The following is an 18714-nucleotide window of genomic DNA, read 5'->3' on the forward strand; positions in this document are numbered from 1 at the left end:
ATAATACCGAAATTTCATTATACGCTTATTTTAAACTGTCGTTTTTTTTGTATTATAAATCAAAATCGACAATATAATCGAAAATTATTTACCTCTATAATTCCCCTAGGGAAATTACTGTAATGCAATAGATTATTTAATAAAATTTTATTCGATTCGTAGATAGAACAATATAAAATTTTAATATGGTGATAGTTTGATGGGTGTTGTTTAATTTTCTCGTTAATTTTTAGTCTTCGAGGTTGAGTATTGTAATAGTATGGAGCGAATACCACCGGTTATCGTGGTATAGTGGTTTAGTATGCCTAGTACTTCCAGTGTGATGTTCTTCTCAACGCCCATTGTTTGCAATGAATGCTTGTAAAGAATCTGCTGACAAAAACGGAACCGACTTGTTTTCTCCTAAATATGTGATCTTTTCTACAGGAATTATCACCGATTTGGTGTCATTCACTACCAATTCTCATGCTCAGCCTTGTCCAGAAAGGCTATGGTATCTCTGAATACTAAGCTATATGCCCGTATTTAGTCTGGGTTACGGTGAAAGATCATTTACATCAGCACGGGCAATGGACCTACAACGAACTTGTAGATTAAGGATTTAGGCTCCCATTTTGCTTGTTCCCAACCCCATGCTACAGATTTCGCGTAGATCTGTTTTTCGATGCGATATCTCTCACGAATTTGTATGATAAGTCGTTCTTAAGCTCTTCCACTGCAATCTTCGAGGGAAACTCATACACTTCTTCCTTTTAATTGATATCCAGGCGATCTTTCCGCTAGGCATATAGCCTTCATAAAGTGCTTAGCAATTTTAAAAAACATTGACTTGTTTGTTTCCGTCGTGACATTAAGAGTTTTCAGCTCTTTATCGGCCAAAAAAAATTCTCTGGAATCCGAAGTCTGATTGATAGTATGTGGAAGGGTTTTTCTATTGTCCTTTTGGCTATGACCACTAAAATTGCGGGGCTGGCTCGTGTTGGATGATAGCTTCAGTGTCTTTATCCGTAGCTAGCTTCTCCATTATTTGTTGCGTCTAGACAATGTAGTTTCCATTTTAGAGTTAAGATTTGTGACTCATCGTTGGTTTCTGTTTCTCTATTTTGTTTGCTTTGATAGCTTCCATGTCAACTTTCATAGCTTTGGCCGTAGCTTCCCGCATGGACCTAGTTTAGATAGTGGAGTCTAACGAATTTAAGATCTTTTAACAATTATTTTGCGTCGAATTATGGTTTAATATTTTTAAGCTTCTTTTATGGCCGGGGTGGCCTGGTGGGTTTATGTTGTATGCTTGGAAACAGAAGGTCCCAGATTCAATTTTGGTAAGAAAGGTAAATCAGTTTTTTTTTCGATGACTGATTTGTAAAGACATTAGATAGGATGAGTTTCTGAGCTGATAAATGCCATCCCGGTCACTGATAAGCTTGGACAGCCAGGTGCTAGGATACTTGTCCAATAAACCAATAATGAAAGATGGCCAGCTGACCTCGTGGACCCTTCAAAGATGATAGGGAACTCAATGGAAGCGATGAGAATACTCTGGTGGGATATCTGCCGATATTGTTACTTTGGTGTGAGGCTCCGATGGGATATCTCTCAATTTTGATACTTAGATGAAGATCCAAATGGAATCGATAAGAAACTCCGGTGGGGGATATCAGAATTAGATAAAAAGAGATAGAATTAGTATTAAAGTGGAGAAAGATATTGAAGGAGCTTACCACCAGAAAAAGGTGAAAGCTAAAAAGAAGAAAAAATATATTTAAGCTTCTTTTATTAAATTTCAGGAGGTAAGAAAGGCAAATAATTTTTATATCTGCCTTTATATAGACACGAGTTGATTGAAAATAATTAGAAATATAATTTTCGCTTTTTCAAAATAACGTTTATATAAAGATATTGTATTTCATTTTTCACGATGATGAAGCGTTAGCAAATAGTCCACTATGTTATTTGTGAGAACTATTGAACTTAAAACAAGAATTAAGAATTTGGCAATAAATAAACTAGAAATGTATGCATTAAATTTGTCACAAAAGCTAGATCTTCATAGCAGCTTTAAAAACATTATACATGAACTAAGTATGATATTAGTAAATCATTTATAGGTAAAAAGGAATTCCAACGTAAATGGGGAAAAGAATTTATGAGATTTGGAATTTGATTGAGGAAGTTTTTATAATAAAATATAGTAATAATTTTTTTTTTACGAGAGTGTTTTTTTTCCTATAAATGAAAACAGATTTTTTTAATCTTATTTAAAGCGCTACTAGAGTGATTATTATAATAAGTTAATTTTTTTTTAGACAAATGTCCAGTTATAAAAAATAGCAATTCTTTTGCTAAAAAGTTCTGTTTTGGTTTTTATAGGAATATCGGTAGTATGAATTGTTTCCATACTAGTATTATACGATCACAAATTTTCCAAAATGCTCTTCAATTATGGGTATGATTAATGAACAGAGTTGTTAAAGGATCTAGATACATATTAAAATGTGGTATCTGTATCTAGATAGATTTTTGATTAAAATATCTGTATCTAGATATTATTTTAGACGATGTATCTGTATCTAGATCCATTTAAAAAGTATCTTTTAACAACTCTGTTAATGAAACTGTTAAAAAAAATATTGATAAACTACTAGACTACCCTTTGGTGTTAAACTGTGCCGATTTTTTAAAAACTAGCTTAATATTTAAGTCAAGAAAAATATTGCCTATAAGCCTCGATATTTTGTTTAATAAGTATTCAAACCTTTGTGCTATCTAAAAGCAAAATCTTGAGCGTTTAGAAAAATCAGCTCAAAACGAGGCATTGACAACACTAACCCCCTCTTCCAAAGTAGCTTCCGGTCTCAATTCTAATAAATTATCCTTAAAAATTTACAAAGTCTTTTAATGTATAAAAAAAATTTAAAAAAAATTTAAATATTTTAAAAGTTTAGAAGATCAAGATGACTAATAATATAAAATTTGATATGTAGCATATATTATGATTGAGGTAAAAATATATTAGCAAATTAGTTCATGTTAACAAATTACTCGAGCAGTTTTTATTTAACTGATTTGTACATATATATTTTAAATATTATTTGCGCAGTTATCAATCAAAATGCAGTCTAAAATTGTTTGTACTTTAAATTTTATAGTGAATATTTTTGAATACTTGGGCAATTTTATCATTTAATTTAAAAAAAAATATATAATTTAAAAAAAAAAATTAATTTGCGCAATTTTACGATATTTTTTATTTAAAATAACATCTTTTTTCTTATCAAAATTACTATACATTTTTAAATCTTGCATGCCGCGATCATCTAATACGTTAAATTTTGTTCTTTATCATAGATGGCCAGTATCTCTTCATTTCAGCAGGCGGCAACAACATTCAATCACCTATTTCCCTGTAACTGGCACTTTTATATCCTCACGGTTCTCATTAAAAGAATTAATAAATCGAATAATTACTTTAAATTATCTGAATCTCCATAAACCTTGACAAGCGATTATCTTAACACTTTCCCAGACACTCCGCCAGATAACAACGAATCAAAAAGACTGTGACACTACTGCGCATGTATTATTTTTATCAAACCTACAATCCAAGGAATTATTATTTTAACTATTCCATAATCATAATGTTTATGAAGGGCCAGACGTTATTTCTTATCAGAATCTGGGCACATATCTATCCCAGAAGAATCTCGAATCTCAGGTGGTCTCAGTCAATACTAGTATAGCTTCCCCACACATTTACAGTCTATGTAACATTCAGGTCAATTGTAAAGGACTCGATCTATTGCATTGTAGATACTTGAAAGGCAGATATTCGTGCAATCGTATAATAAATATCTACATCATAAGGCCCTTTTCCATCCATGAAACTGTTAGGATTCAATATCGTAGATAGCAAATGCTAAGAAAGAAAAACACTCATCAGAGAACAATCACTAGTTCGAGACTATACTTGTATAGATTTGCTAGTAAATCCAATTAATACATCTCTTCAATCATGGCCGTCGAAACTTCGAAAGGTCTTAATGTTATTTCCTAGAAAATGTCATAATACTACATTTTGTCACCTCTAAACTAAGTAATTTTGGGAAAGATGCATCCCCTTTCCTAAAAGAATCTCTGGGGTAAACTCCTCTTCTATCTCCGGTAATCTCAAGTAAAACTTTTATTTCAGGCAGGCAATATCTCAGATCATGCAGATCCAACTGCGCACAACCCACATATGTATGCACTTATTCTAATAATTTTATTTTTATTTTTTAATTGTAAAATTTATGGATATTTATATTTACTTTATAATTTTAATGTATTATATAAAATATATTAAAAGAATATTTATAATAAATAATAATCTCTTAGGTCATATTAGGATTTGCGCATCGCTTATATAGTTGTTTGCTTAAGATTAGAAGCATTAGTTTAAAAATTTTTTTACCATGTTTTAATTTGTCCAATTGAATAACTTTTTCTTTAAATATGAATCTATACATTTGTTTAAAAAGTTGTTTTATTTATCTCAAAGCTAAAATTATATTTTTATTGACTATATTATTTCAAATCGTTTTTTTTTCCAAATCAAATTGTGTAAAAATAACCCCAAAAAGTTACAAAATAGAAGGAATAAAAATAAGGATTTTAATGTTTAAAATTGGCAAGAAGATTAATATAACCCAAAAATCCCAATATTTTATTTATTTAAAGAGCTATTTCGTTGTTCCTTGTTGTTTCCTCTTTTTCTAATATATTTATGGGTGTAAATCTTGTTCCATCTCTAATTAAATTTATTAATAAAATTTTATAATAATATAAGCGTTTATAATATTTGATTTATTTATTTAAATCTATACATTCTGAATATAATATTGGGGATTGATCTATCCCTAATTCCGCAATCATGAAATCCATCCATATTAAATTATTATGTTTAAATTTGAGACAGATGAAAAATGGGTTCATAAATGAGCCAACTTACAGAAGAACCTCGAGAAGGATTTTTCCTCCTACAAGGGGGTGCCATATAGCAATCCTTAGAAGCTAACTACATTAGCTTTAAATTTCAAAGAGCTAACCTAGACATCTTATACTTCTTTCTCCTTCTCATTTTATAGCACTTCCTATCTTTATATAGTTTTCTAGATATTTGTTTTGTTTTAAAAAAAAATTTTATATATATTTTGTTAATTCCATTTTATCATCATTTGTTTTTTTTTAATTTTATTTTTGTTTTTTTAATTTTGAAAAGGAAAAAAATAGATAATTTAATCATTTTAAAAAAAAATACATATAATTATTTAATAAATACTATAAAATAATATTAAACATAAATTATGCCTCAAGATAAGATTCGTATTTTTCTTTTACGTTGCCTTAGCCTTAATTAGTTAATTAATTGGTAATTTTTTAGGGTAGTACCCAGTCCGAAACCCTAGAACCCATCATGTGTCGGGTTAAAAGGACTAGAAAATACGCGAATAGTTGGCCAAATAATGTTTTTAGTAGAGGGTCTCCCCGCTAGAAAAAATTAATGAGCGACATATGTCCGGTTTTAAAAGGACTGAAAAATTTGTGAATATTAAGTCTTGCTCAGAAAGTTTTTCTGCCCGAACCTCGAACTTTTTAAAAAAAATATTTATTTCTGGCATGACTGATCTACGATGTTTAATTCATCAAAAATAATTATGGACCAGGACTAGTTACCAGAATTTTGGGCTAGTAAGATACTAAGTGCAAAATGTTCCTAGGGTCAGAATAAAAAAATATGGCTGACCATTCCGGGCTAATTTATAGTTAAAATATGTGACTTTTCAATATTCAAAAAAAAAAACGGAAAAATTCCTATTCAACTAATTTATTACTTGGATAATATGTGCAGTTTGTTATTTATGCATATGGTATTATTGGTCAACTGAGTACCATTTACCACGAATTTGTTCTCCATGTATTCATCATATTTATGTTCGATCGTTCTGTTTTTGCACTCCCAAAATTGATTTAATCCATAAAATATACATCTTATTCTGCATTGAAGTTTGCAGGAATCTGCATCTATACAAAAAAAAAAAAAATAATAATTTAAAAGTATATATATATATATATTTTTTTTAAACTTAAAATGTATCTGTAAGTCCTTTTCCGTTGTTCAATTTTCCCTAGAATGGCAGTGCATTCTCTATCATTAGCTTCTTTTGATGTTACCTTTGATTTTTTTTTCTAAATATTTTATAAAAACCATTATTGGTATAAAGAACAGGGTTATTCAAAAAAAAAAAGCAAAGAAAGAAAAAAATAAAATATAGTATCGTAAATATTTGCTTGTTAAGCGGTTCCATTCTTAAAAATGGCTAAACACAATATTTTAGCCAAGAAAATACTATTACAAGCCTGTAGATTTTTACTCACAGATGGCAGAGAGGTTTGGACATCTATTGCTGAAATCTTAAGCTTGCGTAATATTTCTTGGCTAAAATATTGAGTTATCTTAACAACATTCGTAAAACTTTTTCGCGATTATTTCGTATTTTATGATTTATTGCAAGCGGTCCCGGCCCTAAGCCTAGTCCGGGTATGACCCACGGGCCAGACCTAAATTTTATTTTTATCGATATAACTGATCTTATTTTTCCTATCAACTTTCCTATCATCTTAACGTGAAATAAATCGAGGGAGACTATATAACCTATATCATGTTAAATTTTAAGAAAATATTTTTTTTATACAGGAGATTCGATTCCCAGACTTAACGTTCCATAGGTAAATGTTCTTTCCTACTCAGCCCTAGTGTTGTTAAAAGGCTCGTTTTGAGCCGATTTTTCGAAACGGCTAACTCAATATTTTAGCCAGAAAAATTATACTTAGGGCTCGAGAATTTGATAATATTTGTCTGAACCTTTGTTCCTTCTATGAGCAAATCCTTCAGACTTGCGTAATATTTTTCTGGATGGAAATATTGAGTTAGCCTTTTTTAAAAATCGCCTCAAAACTAGCCATCTAACAACGCTAACTCGCCCCCCCCCTCTCCTTGTATGTTAAATTTTGTAATACAATTCTTTCTATAAAGAAACTATATTTTGATAAAGTAATTAACTCTTATAACTGTTTTTTTTTAAATAAATTCTTAAATTAACCTTCGTATTAAAATTTCGTATCGAAAAAGATTAACAAAATATAGCCAATAAATACCGATATTCATATTTATTTGCGTATTTGGTGAGAATACTATGTGGTAACCCTGTCAAGAATAATTTTCTACTTTATTCGATGATGGATGGAATGACTGACTAATAACTTTCACTTCTAAAAAAAAAAATTGGAAAATTATAGAATGACTCATCATTTAAATTAATATAAATACCTAATCATACCTCATTAAATATATTTATAAAAAAAGTATTATTCTCATCATTCTTGACGGGCTAATCATTCTTGACGGGCTATCAACTAGTAATTAGCAGAGTTGTTAAAGGATCTAGATACTTGTATCTAGATATAAAAATGTGGTATCTGTATCTAGATAGATTTTTTATTAAAATATCTGTATCTAGATAATATTTTAGACGATGTATTTGTATCTATATCTATTTAAAAAGTATCTTTTAACAACTATGGTAATTATTGTTGTTAAACGGCTCGTTTTGAGCCGATTTTTAAAAACGGCTAACTCAATATTTCATCTAGAATAATAATTACGCAAGCCTGAAGATTTTGTTTGTAGAAGGAACAAAGGTTTGGACATCCATAAGCGAAATCTTAGGCAATATTTTGCTGGCTAAAATATCTAGTTAGCTGTTTTAAAAATCGGCTCAAAACGAGCCTTTTAACAATACTACTAGTAATATTATATTCTCGAAATATTATTTATATCTGTTAGCTTCGATGTGTTTTGCAATTTGTTATTTTTCCAAGTTTAACGTTTTTATTCCAGCGTGAGTTTAGAATACCTATCCTATGAATTGTAGACAATTTTGTCATTAACCTTTGAGTCATTTATCATTTGTACAAAAAAAATATATATGGAAAAACTATTGCTTGTTTCTTGATAAAAATTAACTTTTTTTAAAAAAAATTAATAATTAATCCTTTTTTTTATTTGAAACCTCTCATATTGAGCATCTTTCTCGCTCGTTGCTCGATTTTTCTGACATACATATTCATCATTCCTTCGCTATTTTTGCTCATCAATCAACTGACCTCTCACAGGCGCTTTTGCTTTATTATTGGCTGCATTTTTTTTATACCTATGGTCATCCCCCATGAAGGCAAAATCTGCCCATCCTGCCTGAAACCAATACATTTAACAAATGATGGAGAATATTTTGTTCATGGACCAATCTCTAACAGGTGTCCGCATTCAAAACACACGCCTCTTTCTCAGATCACTTACTCGCTTCCCCTCCCTCTCATAGATCCCCCCCCCTAAACCAAGAAATTGGTGCCTCATTCTCAGATATTTTTCTTAACTCCACAAAACCAAGTATCATAACGAGAATACAAGTAGCTAAATCTCTCAGCAACTGCATATCTTCTCTTTTGCAAAATTTCAACAAAGAAGAAGAATGGTTAAAATTTCTAAACTTCGGGTACAATACTTTTAAAATACCTGACATATCACTCCAAAAATCCTTAACTCAACAAATAAAAGATACCTGTTTAAACATCAACACTCATCTTCATGAGTCCCGTATCTCCAGACATCCCAAAAACAAAAACAAAAATAACCCCACTTCAACAAAAAGCCTCATTGATTTCGAAGAAAATTGACAGTCTTAATATCAAAGGGGCCCTCAAACTCATTTCAACCAATGACACTCTGGCGGAATCCAATTTAGATACCTTAATTAAGCTTCGATCAAAGCATCCCACAACAACATTTATGCCAATATTGCCCCAACCCTACTCCCATTGTGCAGCAGACTTCACACAGGAAGAAGTAAGGAAAGCAATCCTATCTTTTCATCGGGATTCGGCTCATGGTCTAGATGGGATTAGACCAATTTTTTTACAGGACATTACCTCTCCTGTGATCTGTACACAGGTTTCAATTCTCACTAAAATCACAAACTTAGTCAACAAAATCCTAAATGGAGACGTACCCAGCTTTATTACCCCCTTACTCTTCGGTGCCAGACTCATCGCACTCCAAAAACCAAACAAGGACATTCGGCCCATCGCCATTGGTTCAACATACCGTAGATTGGTCGCTAAATTAATCGCTTCTATGATCAAACACGATGCCGCACACATTCTAAGCCCCTACCAACTTGGTGTAGGGATACCTGGTGGGTGTGAAGCTGCTGTGCACTTAACAAGAATTCATCTTGAAAATAACCCAAAAAACGAATCCCTAGTAAAAATTGACTTCTCTAACGCCTACAACACTCTTTCGCGCAACACGTTCCTACATTCAACTTGCTTCCATTTCCCCGCTTACACCAAATTTCTTTTCTCTTGCTATCAATCACCAACAATCTTACAATTCAACAAAGAAAAGATACTTTCTGTCGAGGGTATCCAACAGGGTGACCCTCTCGGATCCCTTCTCTTTAGTCTTGGAATCAATGACATGATAAAATCAATAAACTCTTCATGTACTCTATCGCTCCACGCTTGGTATATTGATGATGGAATCTTGAGTGGTCCCTGTAGTGAAATTACCAAAGCAGTCAACATAATTAAAGAAATTGGCACAGCCATTGGACTTTAGCTTAACCAGAGCAAATCTGAATTCTCACATTTAAATTCTAATGCTCCCAACACTCACGATTTCAAATTCACATCAAGCGTTGAATTAACACATCTAGGATCGCCTGTAGGAAGACACGAGGCAATAAGCACCTTTCTTCATTCCACACTTGACATACTCCTTAAACTGGAGGACATCTTTACACTTCTTCCATCACACAAGTCCTTTTTTTTGCTAAAAAATTTCTTTTTTATACCAAGGATTCTTTACGCACTTCGGTCAACACCAATTTTTAAATATCCTATTCCTCTCCAAACTTACGAAAAAGGAATAAAGGACTTAACCGAAAAAATAGTAAATATCAGATTCAACGAAACCGCTTGGGCCCAAGCAACTCTTCCAACCAAATTTGGTGGTCTCGGCATCAGATCTCCACATGACTTAGCAATAACTACTTTCATATCGAGTAGTCTCTTGACAAAGCCAATAACCACCGCCCATAATTCTAAAGAAGACCTTTCCTTAATCGTGGCTATGGATATTTGGAAAACAAGGATCAATGCTGATTCTCATCCCCCCACAACCCATAGACAGAAAGACTGGGATGCACCTGTGGTTGCTCGCTGCGTTGAAACTCTCTTATCTAGCATGCAATCTACTGACCGCACCCTATTCTCTTCCCTGCTCAATGGTACGGGACATGAGTTTCTTGAGGCCATCCCATCTACCAATCTTCAGCTTCAACTATCCAACAATGAATTTACCCACGCCATCGGCATTCGTCTAAATTGTTCAATCACTCACCCTCACATCTGCTCAGGATGCAACTCGCCAGTTGACTCGAAGGGTAGACATAGTTTACATTGTCGCTCCTGTAATGGACGATTCATCAGACACAAGCAATGTAATACAATCATCCAACATGCTCTGAAATCCGCCCAAATTCCTTCCACTTTAGAACCACAGGGTCTTTTTAGATCTGACGGTAAACGTCCTGACGGGATCTCTCAAATCCCATGGAGGAGAGGCCAACTTTTGGTATGGGACTATTCCTGTATTGACCCCAGTTTTTAGTTGTTCCTTCTGGTCAAGGATGTTGATGGCGTGGTTGGAAGCAAACTCTCAGAAGAACCTCGAGAGGGTTTTTTTCTTCGTCAACGACTATCCATAGCGATCCTCAAAGCTAATTATATCAGTTTCAATGGTAGTCTTCTAGCCAAAGAGCTATCCTAAACAACACTCACGTCCCTTTTTCATTTTTGTTTCCCAGCGCCACTCCATCTCCGTTCTTTTTTTTTATAGTATTATTATATATTATAATAATATATTTTTTTTTATAAAAAATTGATTTCTTTGTTTGTTTTGGATGATGAAAAATAAAGGTATTATTATTATAAAATTGTAATTAAATTCAAAGGTTCGTTGGCAAAATTGTAAGAAATTCATAGAATAGGTATTCGAAACATTTTGGGATACATTTATGGTAAAATCAAATTCTTAGTTTAAAAAAAATAACACGTTGTTGAAAAAAAAACACATTCCCTTCCCGCTAACATATGCACTATTTTTTAATTATCAATTTATCATTTTATTTATTTATAATGTTTGAAACTTTATATTAATTTTATAATATTTGTTTTACATAAATGGTAATATATTTGTTTTATTAAAAAAAATAATTGAAAACCAATAAAAGATGAATTTATTTATATATTAAAATTAGAATGAAAATGAAAATAAAATAAAATAATTTTTTATTCTTTTATCTCTGATTTCTTAAGGTATTATTAATATGAAAAATAAATCTATCATTTTTAGAATAAAGAAAAGGATTTGAAAAGAAAGTGAATTTTCATAAAAATTTTATCAAAATAAATCCGATCCGGGTCTGAAAATATTGAAACCGGGTTGAAATTTTTTTATAATAAACCGGGCCTAGAGTGCTGCGGATTTCGGATTTTACACATTTTCGATTACATTTTTAAAAAAAAAATCAAACAAAACATAATTTATTTCACTTACTTTACATGGGACAAATATATCACTCTCACCGCTACAAACCCCCGAGTTGGGACTAAAATATTAATTTTTGTGTTTTATTGTTAAATTGTATAATGTTATTATTAAGTAAAAATTATTCTAGTGTTATGCTAAAAAAAATTTCAAAAGGATCCATTTGACAACAACTTGCGTGTCAGGGTTAGAGTCCCAAAAATTGATCCAGACCCAAGCGCTAGTCGAAAAAATTAACCAACACCTATGCGTGGAGTCGAAAAAATCGTGTCTACTTGTGATGAGCAAATTCACTTATCAAACCCAGAATTTCTAGCTGGATTAGGAAGGAGTGTGGCTATTATTGATCTCAAATTTATTTATTTCTTATTCTTCATTTATGAGAATGCCATTCTTGTGTTTATTTTTTGTTTTAATTAGTATTGTTAAAATAGCTAGATTTGGGTCGGTTAAAACGGACCTATTAAGATTTTAGCTGAGATTTTTTATATAACCCCTGGAGATCTTGCTCATAGGTGTCAGAAAGGGTTGTATCCCTCTACATGTCAAATCTACGAGACTAACTTAATATTATTTTGACTTAAATCTTAAATCATCGGGTCATTTTCAAAAATAGACCTAATCGGGACGTTTAACAACACTTATTTAACTGTCCCTTGTTATATTATTTATTTATTTTGCTCTTAAAAACCAACAATTGAGAACTTCGAGTAATTTCGCTATTTTTTTGTTGAAGGAGTTTTTCTTTTTGTAAATGGAAATTTGTCGGCTTCCTTGCTAAAAAGTCTGGGATTATGCAAGGAGTCATAGCATATCATGTAGTTCTTAAAGAACGGCAAATGAATGAATATTTGGAATTATGGGGTTTATGAAATTATCATATATGTTGGATAAAGATTTATAACAACTAATTCAAGTTTATATATATTTTGGAAGTATTGATTTCGAGGTTGTCAGTATAATATAAGTTAGAAGCTTTAGGGAAGGTTGAAACGGGAATCAAATGATAATCAACTTCTACACATTCAAGAACACAAATGTACAATAGTCTCTTAGTTAAGTTTGATTCTAACTTTGATAATTTTTTATACTCGTTAGTTTTTTTATTATTAATTCTAAATATTCATGCTAAGTTTCACGATAACTACTTATTTCTAAAAAAAAATCGATTCTGTGAATACTTATATAATCTGATATGCTTGAATGATTCTAACAGCCGATCTTCGGGAAATTTCAATGAACGGATTTGAAAAATAATTATTTAAACGTTAGAGTTGTATAAGGGTTTTACGATGATTTAGCCAAATTATATAACTAGAATACTCTTTTATGGCCCACTATATTAATTTTTAAAAAAATAGGGAAAAATAGTAGTCGGTCAAAGGAATGTGAACCAGAACCCGGGTTCAAAAATTTTAAATTCCATTTAGTGGAAATTTTTTTTATAAAAGGAACTTAATCGAAACCGAATTCCTAAGAGGGGTCCAAACCTGCCCCAGGTCCATACTACCCCGAGTTTAATGAGTTGTCCTTATATCGGTTTCTGATTGGTATGTGGTTTCAAAATGCCCAACCAAACAAATATTCCTCAACCCGGGTTCAAGTTCACTCCTGCTTGGTCAAATGCCATAATATAATATAATACTTTTAATAAATAGACTGATAAATGCTTTAGCTTCTCCATACAAATATTCCAAATGATCCTATTTTGGTGAATAAATACTTTTCTCTTAAATGCTACGTGGAAAACAGTGTTCATTATAAATATAAGATATATAATTGCAATTATTTTTTAATCTTGAATTTAAAACAAGGATCATAAATATACCTGATTTCTGTACATTTCTTCGCTTGGAAAGGAATTTCAAATCCCATGCAATTTCCATGGAATCGCCATCCAATTCCCATATGTTTTGCACCAACTTCTGGGAAAAAAAATATTTCAATGTCATTTAAAAAGTTATTAAAATAATTTTATATAATGAGTAATGAGAAGAAGGGAAAAAAAGACAAAAAAAAAATCATTATATTACTGAATTTTTGCCTAATAATCTTTGTTGACAATAAATAATGCATAATTTCAACAACAAAAAAACATTCGAAAATTATATTAAAAGTTTTATTCAGTTAAACTAAGATATAATGAACCTTCAATCAAGTTACTTACCAATCACAGACAGGTGTCAGAAATGTGTCAATAATAAGAGAATCGTTCGGTATTGATATCATTAAATACTTCTTTTTTTTTATTTTTTGCCAAGTTATTAAACTCTCGAAAAGCTAGTAGAATACATTTTTTTTGATCACCGGAAAAAAAAATATGTTTTTATAATTTATCATAATTTTTGTTAATTTTTTTTTAAAATTTATACTACTTAACCCCCCCCCCCCCCCATTAATCTAAGCATTTTAATCGTAGCAATGGCCTTCCGTGAGCGTTTAAAATAGGCGCAGGCCTCTCGCGTGCACAGAAATAACTTGCATCCGATTTAAATATTTTGGATGGTTCTCTTCTCAGTGAGCGGTTCCCTCTCACTTAATCCGAGAGCAAATTACAAGATTTATCTCCGACCAATGATATTCGACAACTTTTTTTTCCAAAGATTCTAATTCGATCCGAAATTTTTATTTATTAGTTTTGATTGGATTCAACATAAATAAAGATTTTTTTTATTGGATATAAAAATAAAGATTTTTTATCGGCTCAAAAAAATATTCACGTTACACGTGTTAAATTTAACTTAACCTTTTTTTTTTAAATATAGGCCACAACATTTTATATAATATAAATTAATTTAAAATTATTCTTTTTAGAACCTGATTTTTTAGTGGGAATTTTTGAATCCTCATTTTCTATAACAACACCTTTATCTTTGGCGAGAATTAGCACGTTGTTTGGGTTCTGTGGTTTACTGAAGGTTACAATATCTGTTTTTGCTTGCACTTATTTTTAAAAAATATAAATAATTATTTATTTTCAATATTAAAGTTTAGAAATTAATTAACCCATCAAAGAAAGAATTAATTAACATTTTCAAAGATAATCATGTTCTTTAGTAAAAAAAAAAAATAATGTTTCACATTATATTTTCTAATTAATTGTTGCTAGCAATCTTATTAAGGTAAACTTTATTACTAATTACATGAAATCCGAAGCCAATTGGTGCTATGAACAGAAATGATAATAATATGAGAGAAGAGAACCAAAATGTATATAAACAACTCATCTTCATTTAAATGATGGTCATAATAATTAGCCAAATTGGATATACCAGATTTTAAGAGAAAAGGGTCAAGATAAGGGCTAGAATCAATAAATTTTTAATATAATTGAGACTTTGAGACGAGAGTCCAGATGTCTTTGATTAGATAGAAAAGTTTGGTAAAGAATCAGAAAACTAAAATTGTTTCCTACAAAAGTTTTCGATGGAAACCCGGATCTGATCACTAATTTAATGGTTTTTAAGCAATTGAGTCGAGCAAATAGCAAGGAACCTCCAGGCAATAATAGTATCTTTGCGATTAAGGAAAACATATTGAGGTTGGGAGTAGTTGGATATATTGAATGTGGGGACATTGGGCAATGTAGGGCCAATTTTATTTTCTAATCATTTTTTTTATAGTAGGTCCAATTATATTTTATTTTTAAAAAAAAACTCATTCAATTGAACATTCCGTAAGATGAGCTATTTATCAAATTGCGAGGATGACAATTTTATAACGCTTAAAATTTGGTTAAAGGTGGTTTTCCTTCGAAAGTTGAAGTTATATATTTTGATAAAAATATTAATTGAATAAATTAACCCTCAAAAAGTTGTAAAATGGAAGGAAAAGTGAATTTACCGTGCATTTGTACATATATATACACCATTGTAGTATTGTCAAACGGCTCGTTTTGAGCCGATTTTTTAAAAAGGGCTAACTCAATATTTCACCCAGAAGACTTTTACACAAGCCTGAAGATTTTTGATTGTAGAAGGAACAAAGGATCTGTTCGGCTAACTCAATATCATCCAGAAGACTATTACACAAGCCTGAAGATTTTTGATTGTAGAAGGAACAAAGGATCTGTTCGGCTAACTCAATATTTCATCCAGAAGACTATTACACAAGCCTGAAGATTTTTGCTTGTAGAAGGAACAAAGGATCTGTTCGGTTAACTCAATATTTTATCCAGAAGACTATTACACAAGCCTGAAGATTTTTGATTGTAAAAGGAACAAAGGATCTGTTCGGCTAACTCAATATTTCATCCAGAATACTATTACACAAGCCTGAAGATTTTTGCTAGTAGAAGGAACAAAGGATCTGTTCGGCTAACTCAATATTTCATCCAGAAGACTATTACACAAGCCTAAAGATTTTTGATTGTAGAAGGAACAAAGGATCTATTCGCCAAATCTCGAGACTTAGGGGAATATTTTTCTGGTTAAAATATTGAGTTAACCATTTTTTTTTAAAAATTGAAATTAAAAAAGTATATTTTAAAAAAATAATACAAATAAGGATGTATTAAAAAAAAATTAAATATAAAAACCTCTCCATAATTCTGCCATCGAAAAGGCAGAAATCATCCTTAAAAAAAAATACAAATACGCTGGCCTCACCAACACTGCGTTCATACCAAACCAATATCCTAGGCATTTTCTGCAGTGAATTTATCATTAAAATCATAGGGATAAAAGAATGAGAAAAATCTCGGCGGACCCCAATGAATGATTTTCCCTTGAGAAGCCTCTTCAATTTTTCTAAGCATTCACTTCTTCTCTAGGGATGATTTTTACCCTTTTTTTTAAATATTTTTTTTTTCCTTATCAGCAGATTATAATACATAATTTTTAATATATTCATATTTGTTTTTTTTAAAATAAATTTTAAAAAACAGAGAAAATAATATATAGTAAAAAAGGTTGTGTTTCATTATTTTTGTTACGTTCTTTATCTTCGACTAATTCTTGTTGTATCGGCGTAAATTTTGTTCCATCCCTAATAAATTAGTATTTTAATTTTTTTTTTTTAAAGTTTTTTTTTAAGGCTCTCTCTAAAATATCAACAACAAAAAAATAAAATAAATTAGCAAACTTTTCGAAATTTTAAAATTAAAATATTAAATAAGCTATTTAAGATGTAAAAAAATAAAAACATGTCCTAAATATAATTCCATTTCCTAAATTTTACATGACATTTGGGGAGAGTTTTTGAAACTTTTTAGGAATTATATTTAAAAAGATTTTTGGACATAGCTTAAAAGTATAAATATCTCCGAAAAATAAAAATGGTAACGCCATATTTTTGGAATGAATATAAAATCAAACCAGACTCAAATTAAAATTAAGGCCCGTGGATGTTTTTAAGTAGAGATATTTATGACTCGAAGGCCAAACACATATCACACATATCGGGTTAATAAAAAGGTTGGGAAATTTGAAGAAAAAAAAATTATAACTGTCTGGATTAAATTATGGGCTAGACCGCCATGAGAAAACGGCGGGGGGGGAGGGAAAATACATGTTGGACCATGCCCGACCTAGTCTGATAAATAATCGCTAGTGACAAATTATCTAACTTGGATAATCTGTGCGGTTCGTTATTTAAGCATATAGTGTTATTGGACAACCGGGTACCAAATACCACAAATTCGTTCTCCAAGTATTCATCGAAGTCAGGATCAGTCGTTAGGTTTTTACATGCCGAAATTTGGTTGTCATTAACATAATATTTACATCTAATTTTACATTGGAGTTTGCAAGAGTCTTTACCTATAAAACAAAAAATGATAAAATTAAAGATAAAGTGGTGTGGTGGGAGTTCAGATTTAAATGTATATATTATTTTTTTATACTTAGAATAGATACGTAGATTCTTTGCTCATATTCTTTCTCCTCAAGGATATCATTGCACTTTCTAGTGTTAGCTGCTTTCGACGTTACCGCTGACAAATTTTTCTAAAGTTAATATTTTATATAAAATTAGGTAAAACAGATTTCCCTTGCTTTATAATTTATGGTATCTTATAATTTAGACCTACAAACATTTTTTTTTCATCTTCTCATTTTATCATTCATTTTTAGTAGAGTAGATCCCAAGAGTCTTCACTACAGCGATCTGGAGTTTGAGCCAAGGGTATAAGGTTAAAAGATAGCAAAGCCAAAAATTATGAGGGGTGCAAATTATCATTATTTAAGCGTTTTCTTAGTATAGTTGAAAGAGAATTTCCCTATCTTAAGGCTATGTCCTAAATATCAATACTGAGTGGCACAATTTGCGAGTTAAAAATTTTACGATTCCTAATAAAACTTTAATCTTTCTATCATTTAAAGTTTTGTTAATTTGCGTAATTATTGCAACAACAATGACGAGCGTATATCAACTGATGGAAAATATAAGAGCACATAGAGATATCTATGGTGCAATATCGGCTTAAAATATTAGGATGAGACATATAATTAGTAAATTCACATCAAACATTTTCAAATGATTCGGGACATGTTACGAATATCTCAAAACTCACGAAGGTTGGGCATTTAGTCTAACTTTTGAGTAATTTTTTATTTTAGTTTAGGTCATATGGTAATAAGTGGAAATTTTAACATATTTTAAAACTACTTCTTATACAATAATATATAACTCTATATTGTTTTGGTTTTATTTTTATCATAATGGTTGTTACAAAAAACTTAATATTTTTTTTAGAAACGCTAAATTACTAAGTAAGAATTCTCAACCACGAAAATGCTTTGGTATGGGCTTTATCCCTAGTTATTCAAGCTCCATAACAAACGCAAATTATAAATTAAGAATTTTAATATTTTGGTGTATACACAAAACAAATTTTTTATTTGATATTTTTTAAAAAAACATAAAAAACAAAAATTAATACTTCTAATTTGGATTAAAATAAACGTTCAATATTTCACTTACGTTACACGGGACGAATACAACCATCTTACCATTGCAAACACCGGAATTGTTACTAAAATATTAATTTTTGTTAAATGTATAATTTA

At 30.7% G+C, this 18714-nt stretch overlaps 1 protein-coding gene across 1 annotated transcript; it reads right to left on the minus strand.

Moving 5' to 3' along the window:
* Window positions 1-1063: 1063 nt before the first annotated feature.
* Window positions 1064-14556, minus strand: LOC135929813 (uncharacterized). The gene is made up of 6 exons (XM_065466535.1): window positions 14525-14556; window positions 13536-13629; window positions 11717-11768; window positions 6123-6225; window positions 5871-6060; window positions 1064-1166 (listed from the first exon to the last, which is right to left on the minus strand). The coding sequence occupies exons 2-6, from the start codon at window positions 13613-13615 to the stop codon at window positions 1064-1066; spliced, it is 528 nt and encodes a 175-aa protein (XP_065322607.1). The 5' UTR covers window positions 13616-13629; window positions 14525-14556.
* Between the last annotated feature and the right edge of the window lie 4158 nt (window positions 14557-18714).

Source organism: Gordionus sp. m RMFG-2023, chromosome 5 (assembly GCF_954871325.1).
Source record: "Gordionus sp. m RMFG-2023 chromosome 5, tfGorSpeb1-WG-v2, whole genome shotgun sequence".
Lineage (NCBI taxonomy): Eukaryota > Metazoa > Nematomorpha > Gordioida > Chordodea > Parachordodidae > Gordionus > Gordionus sp. m RMFG-2023.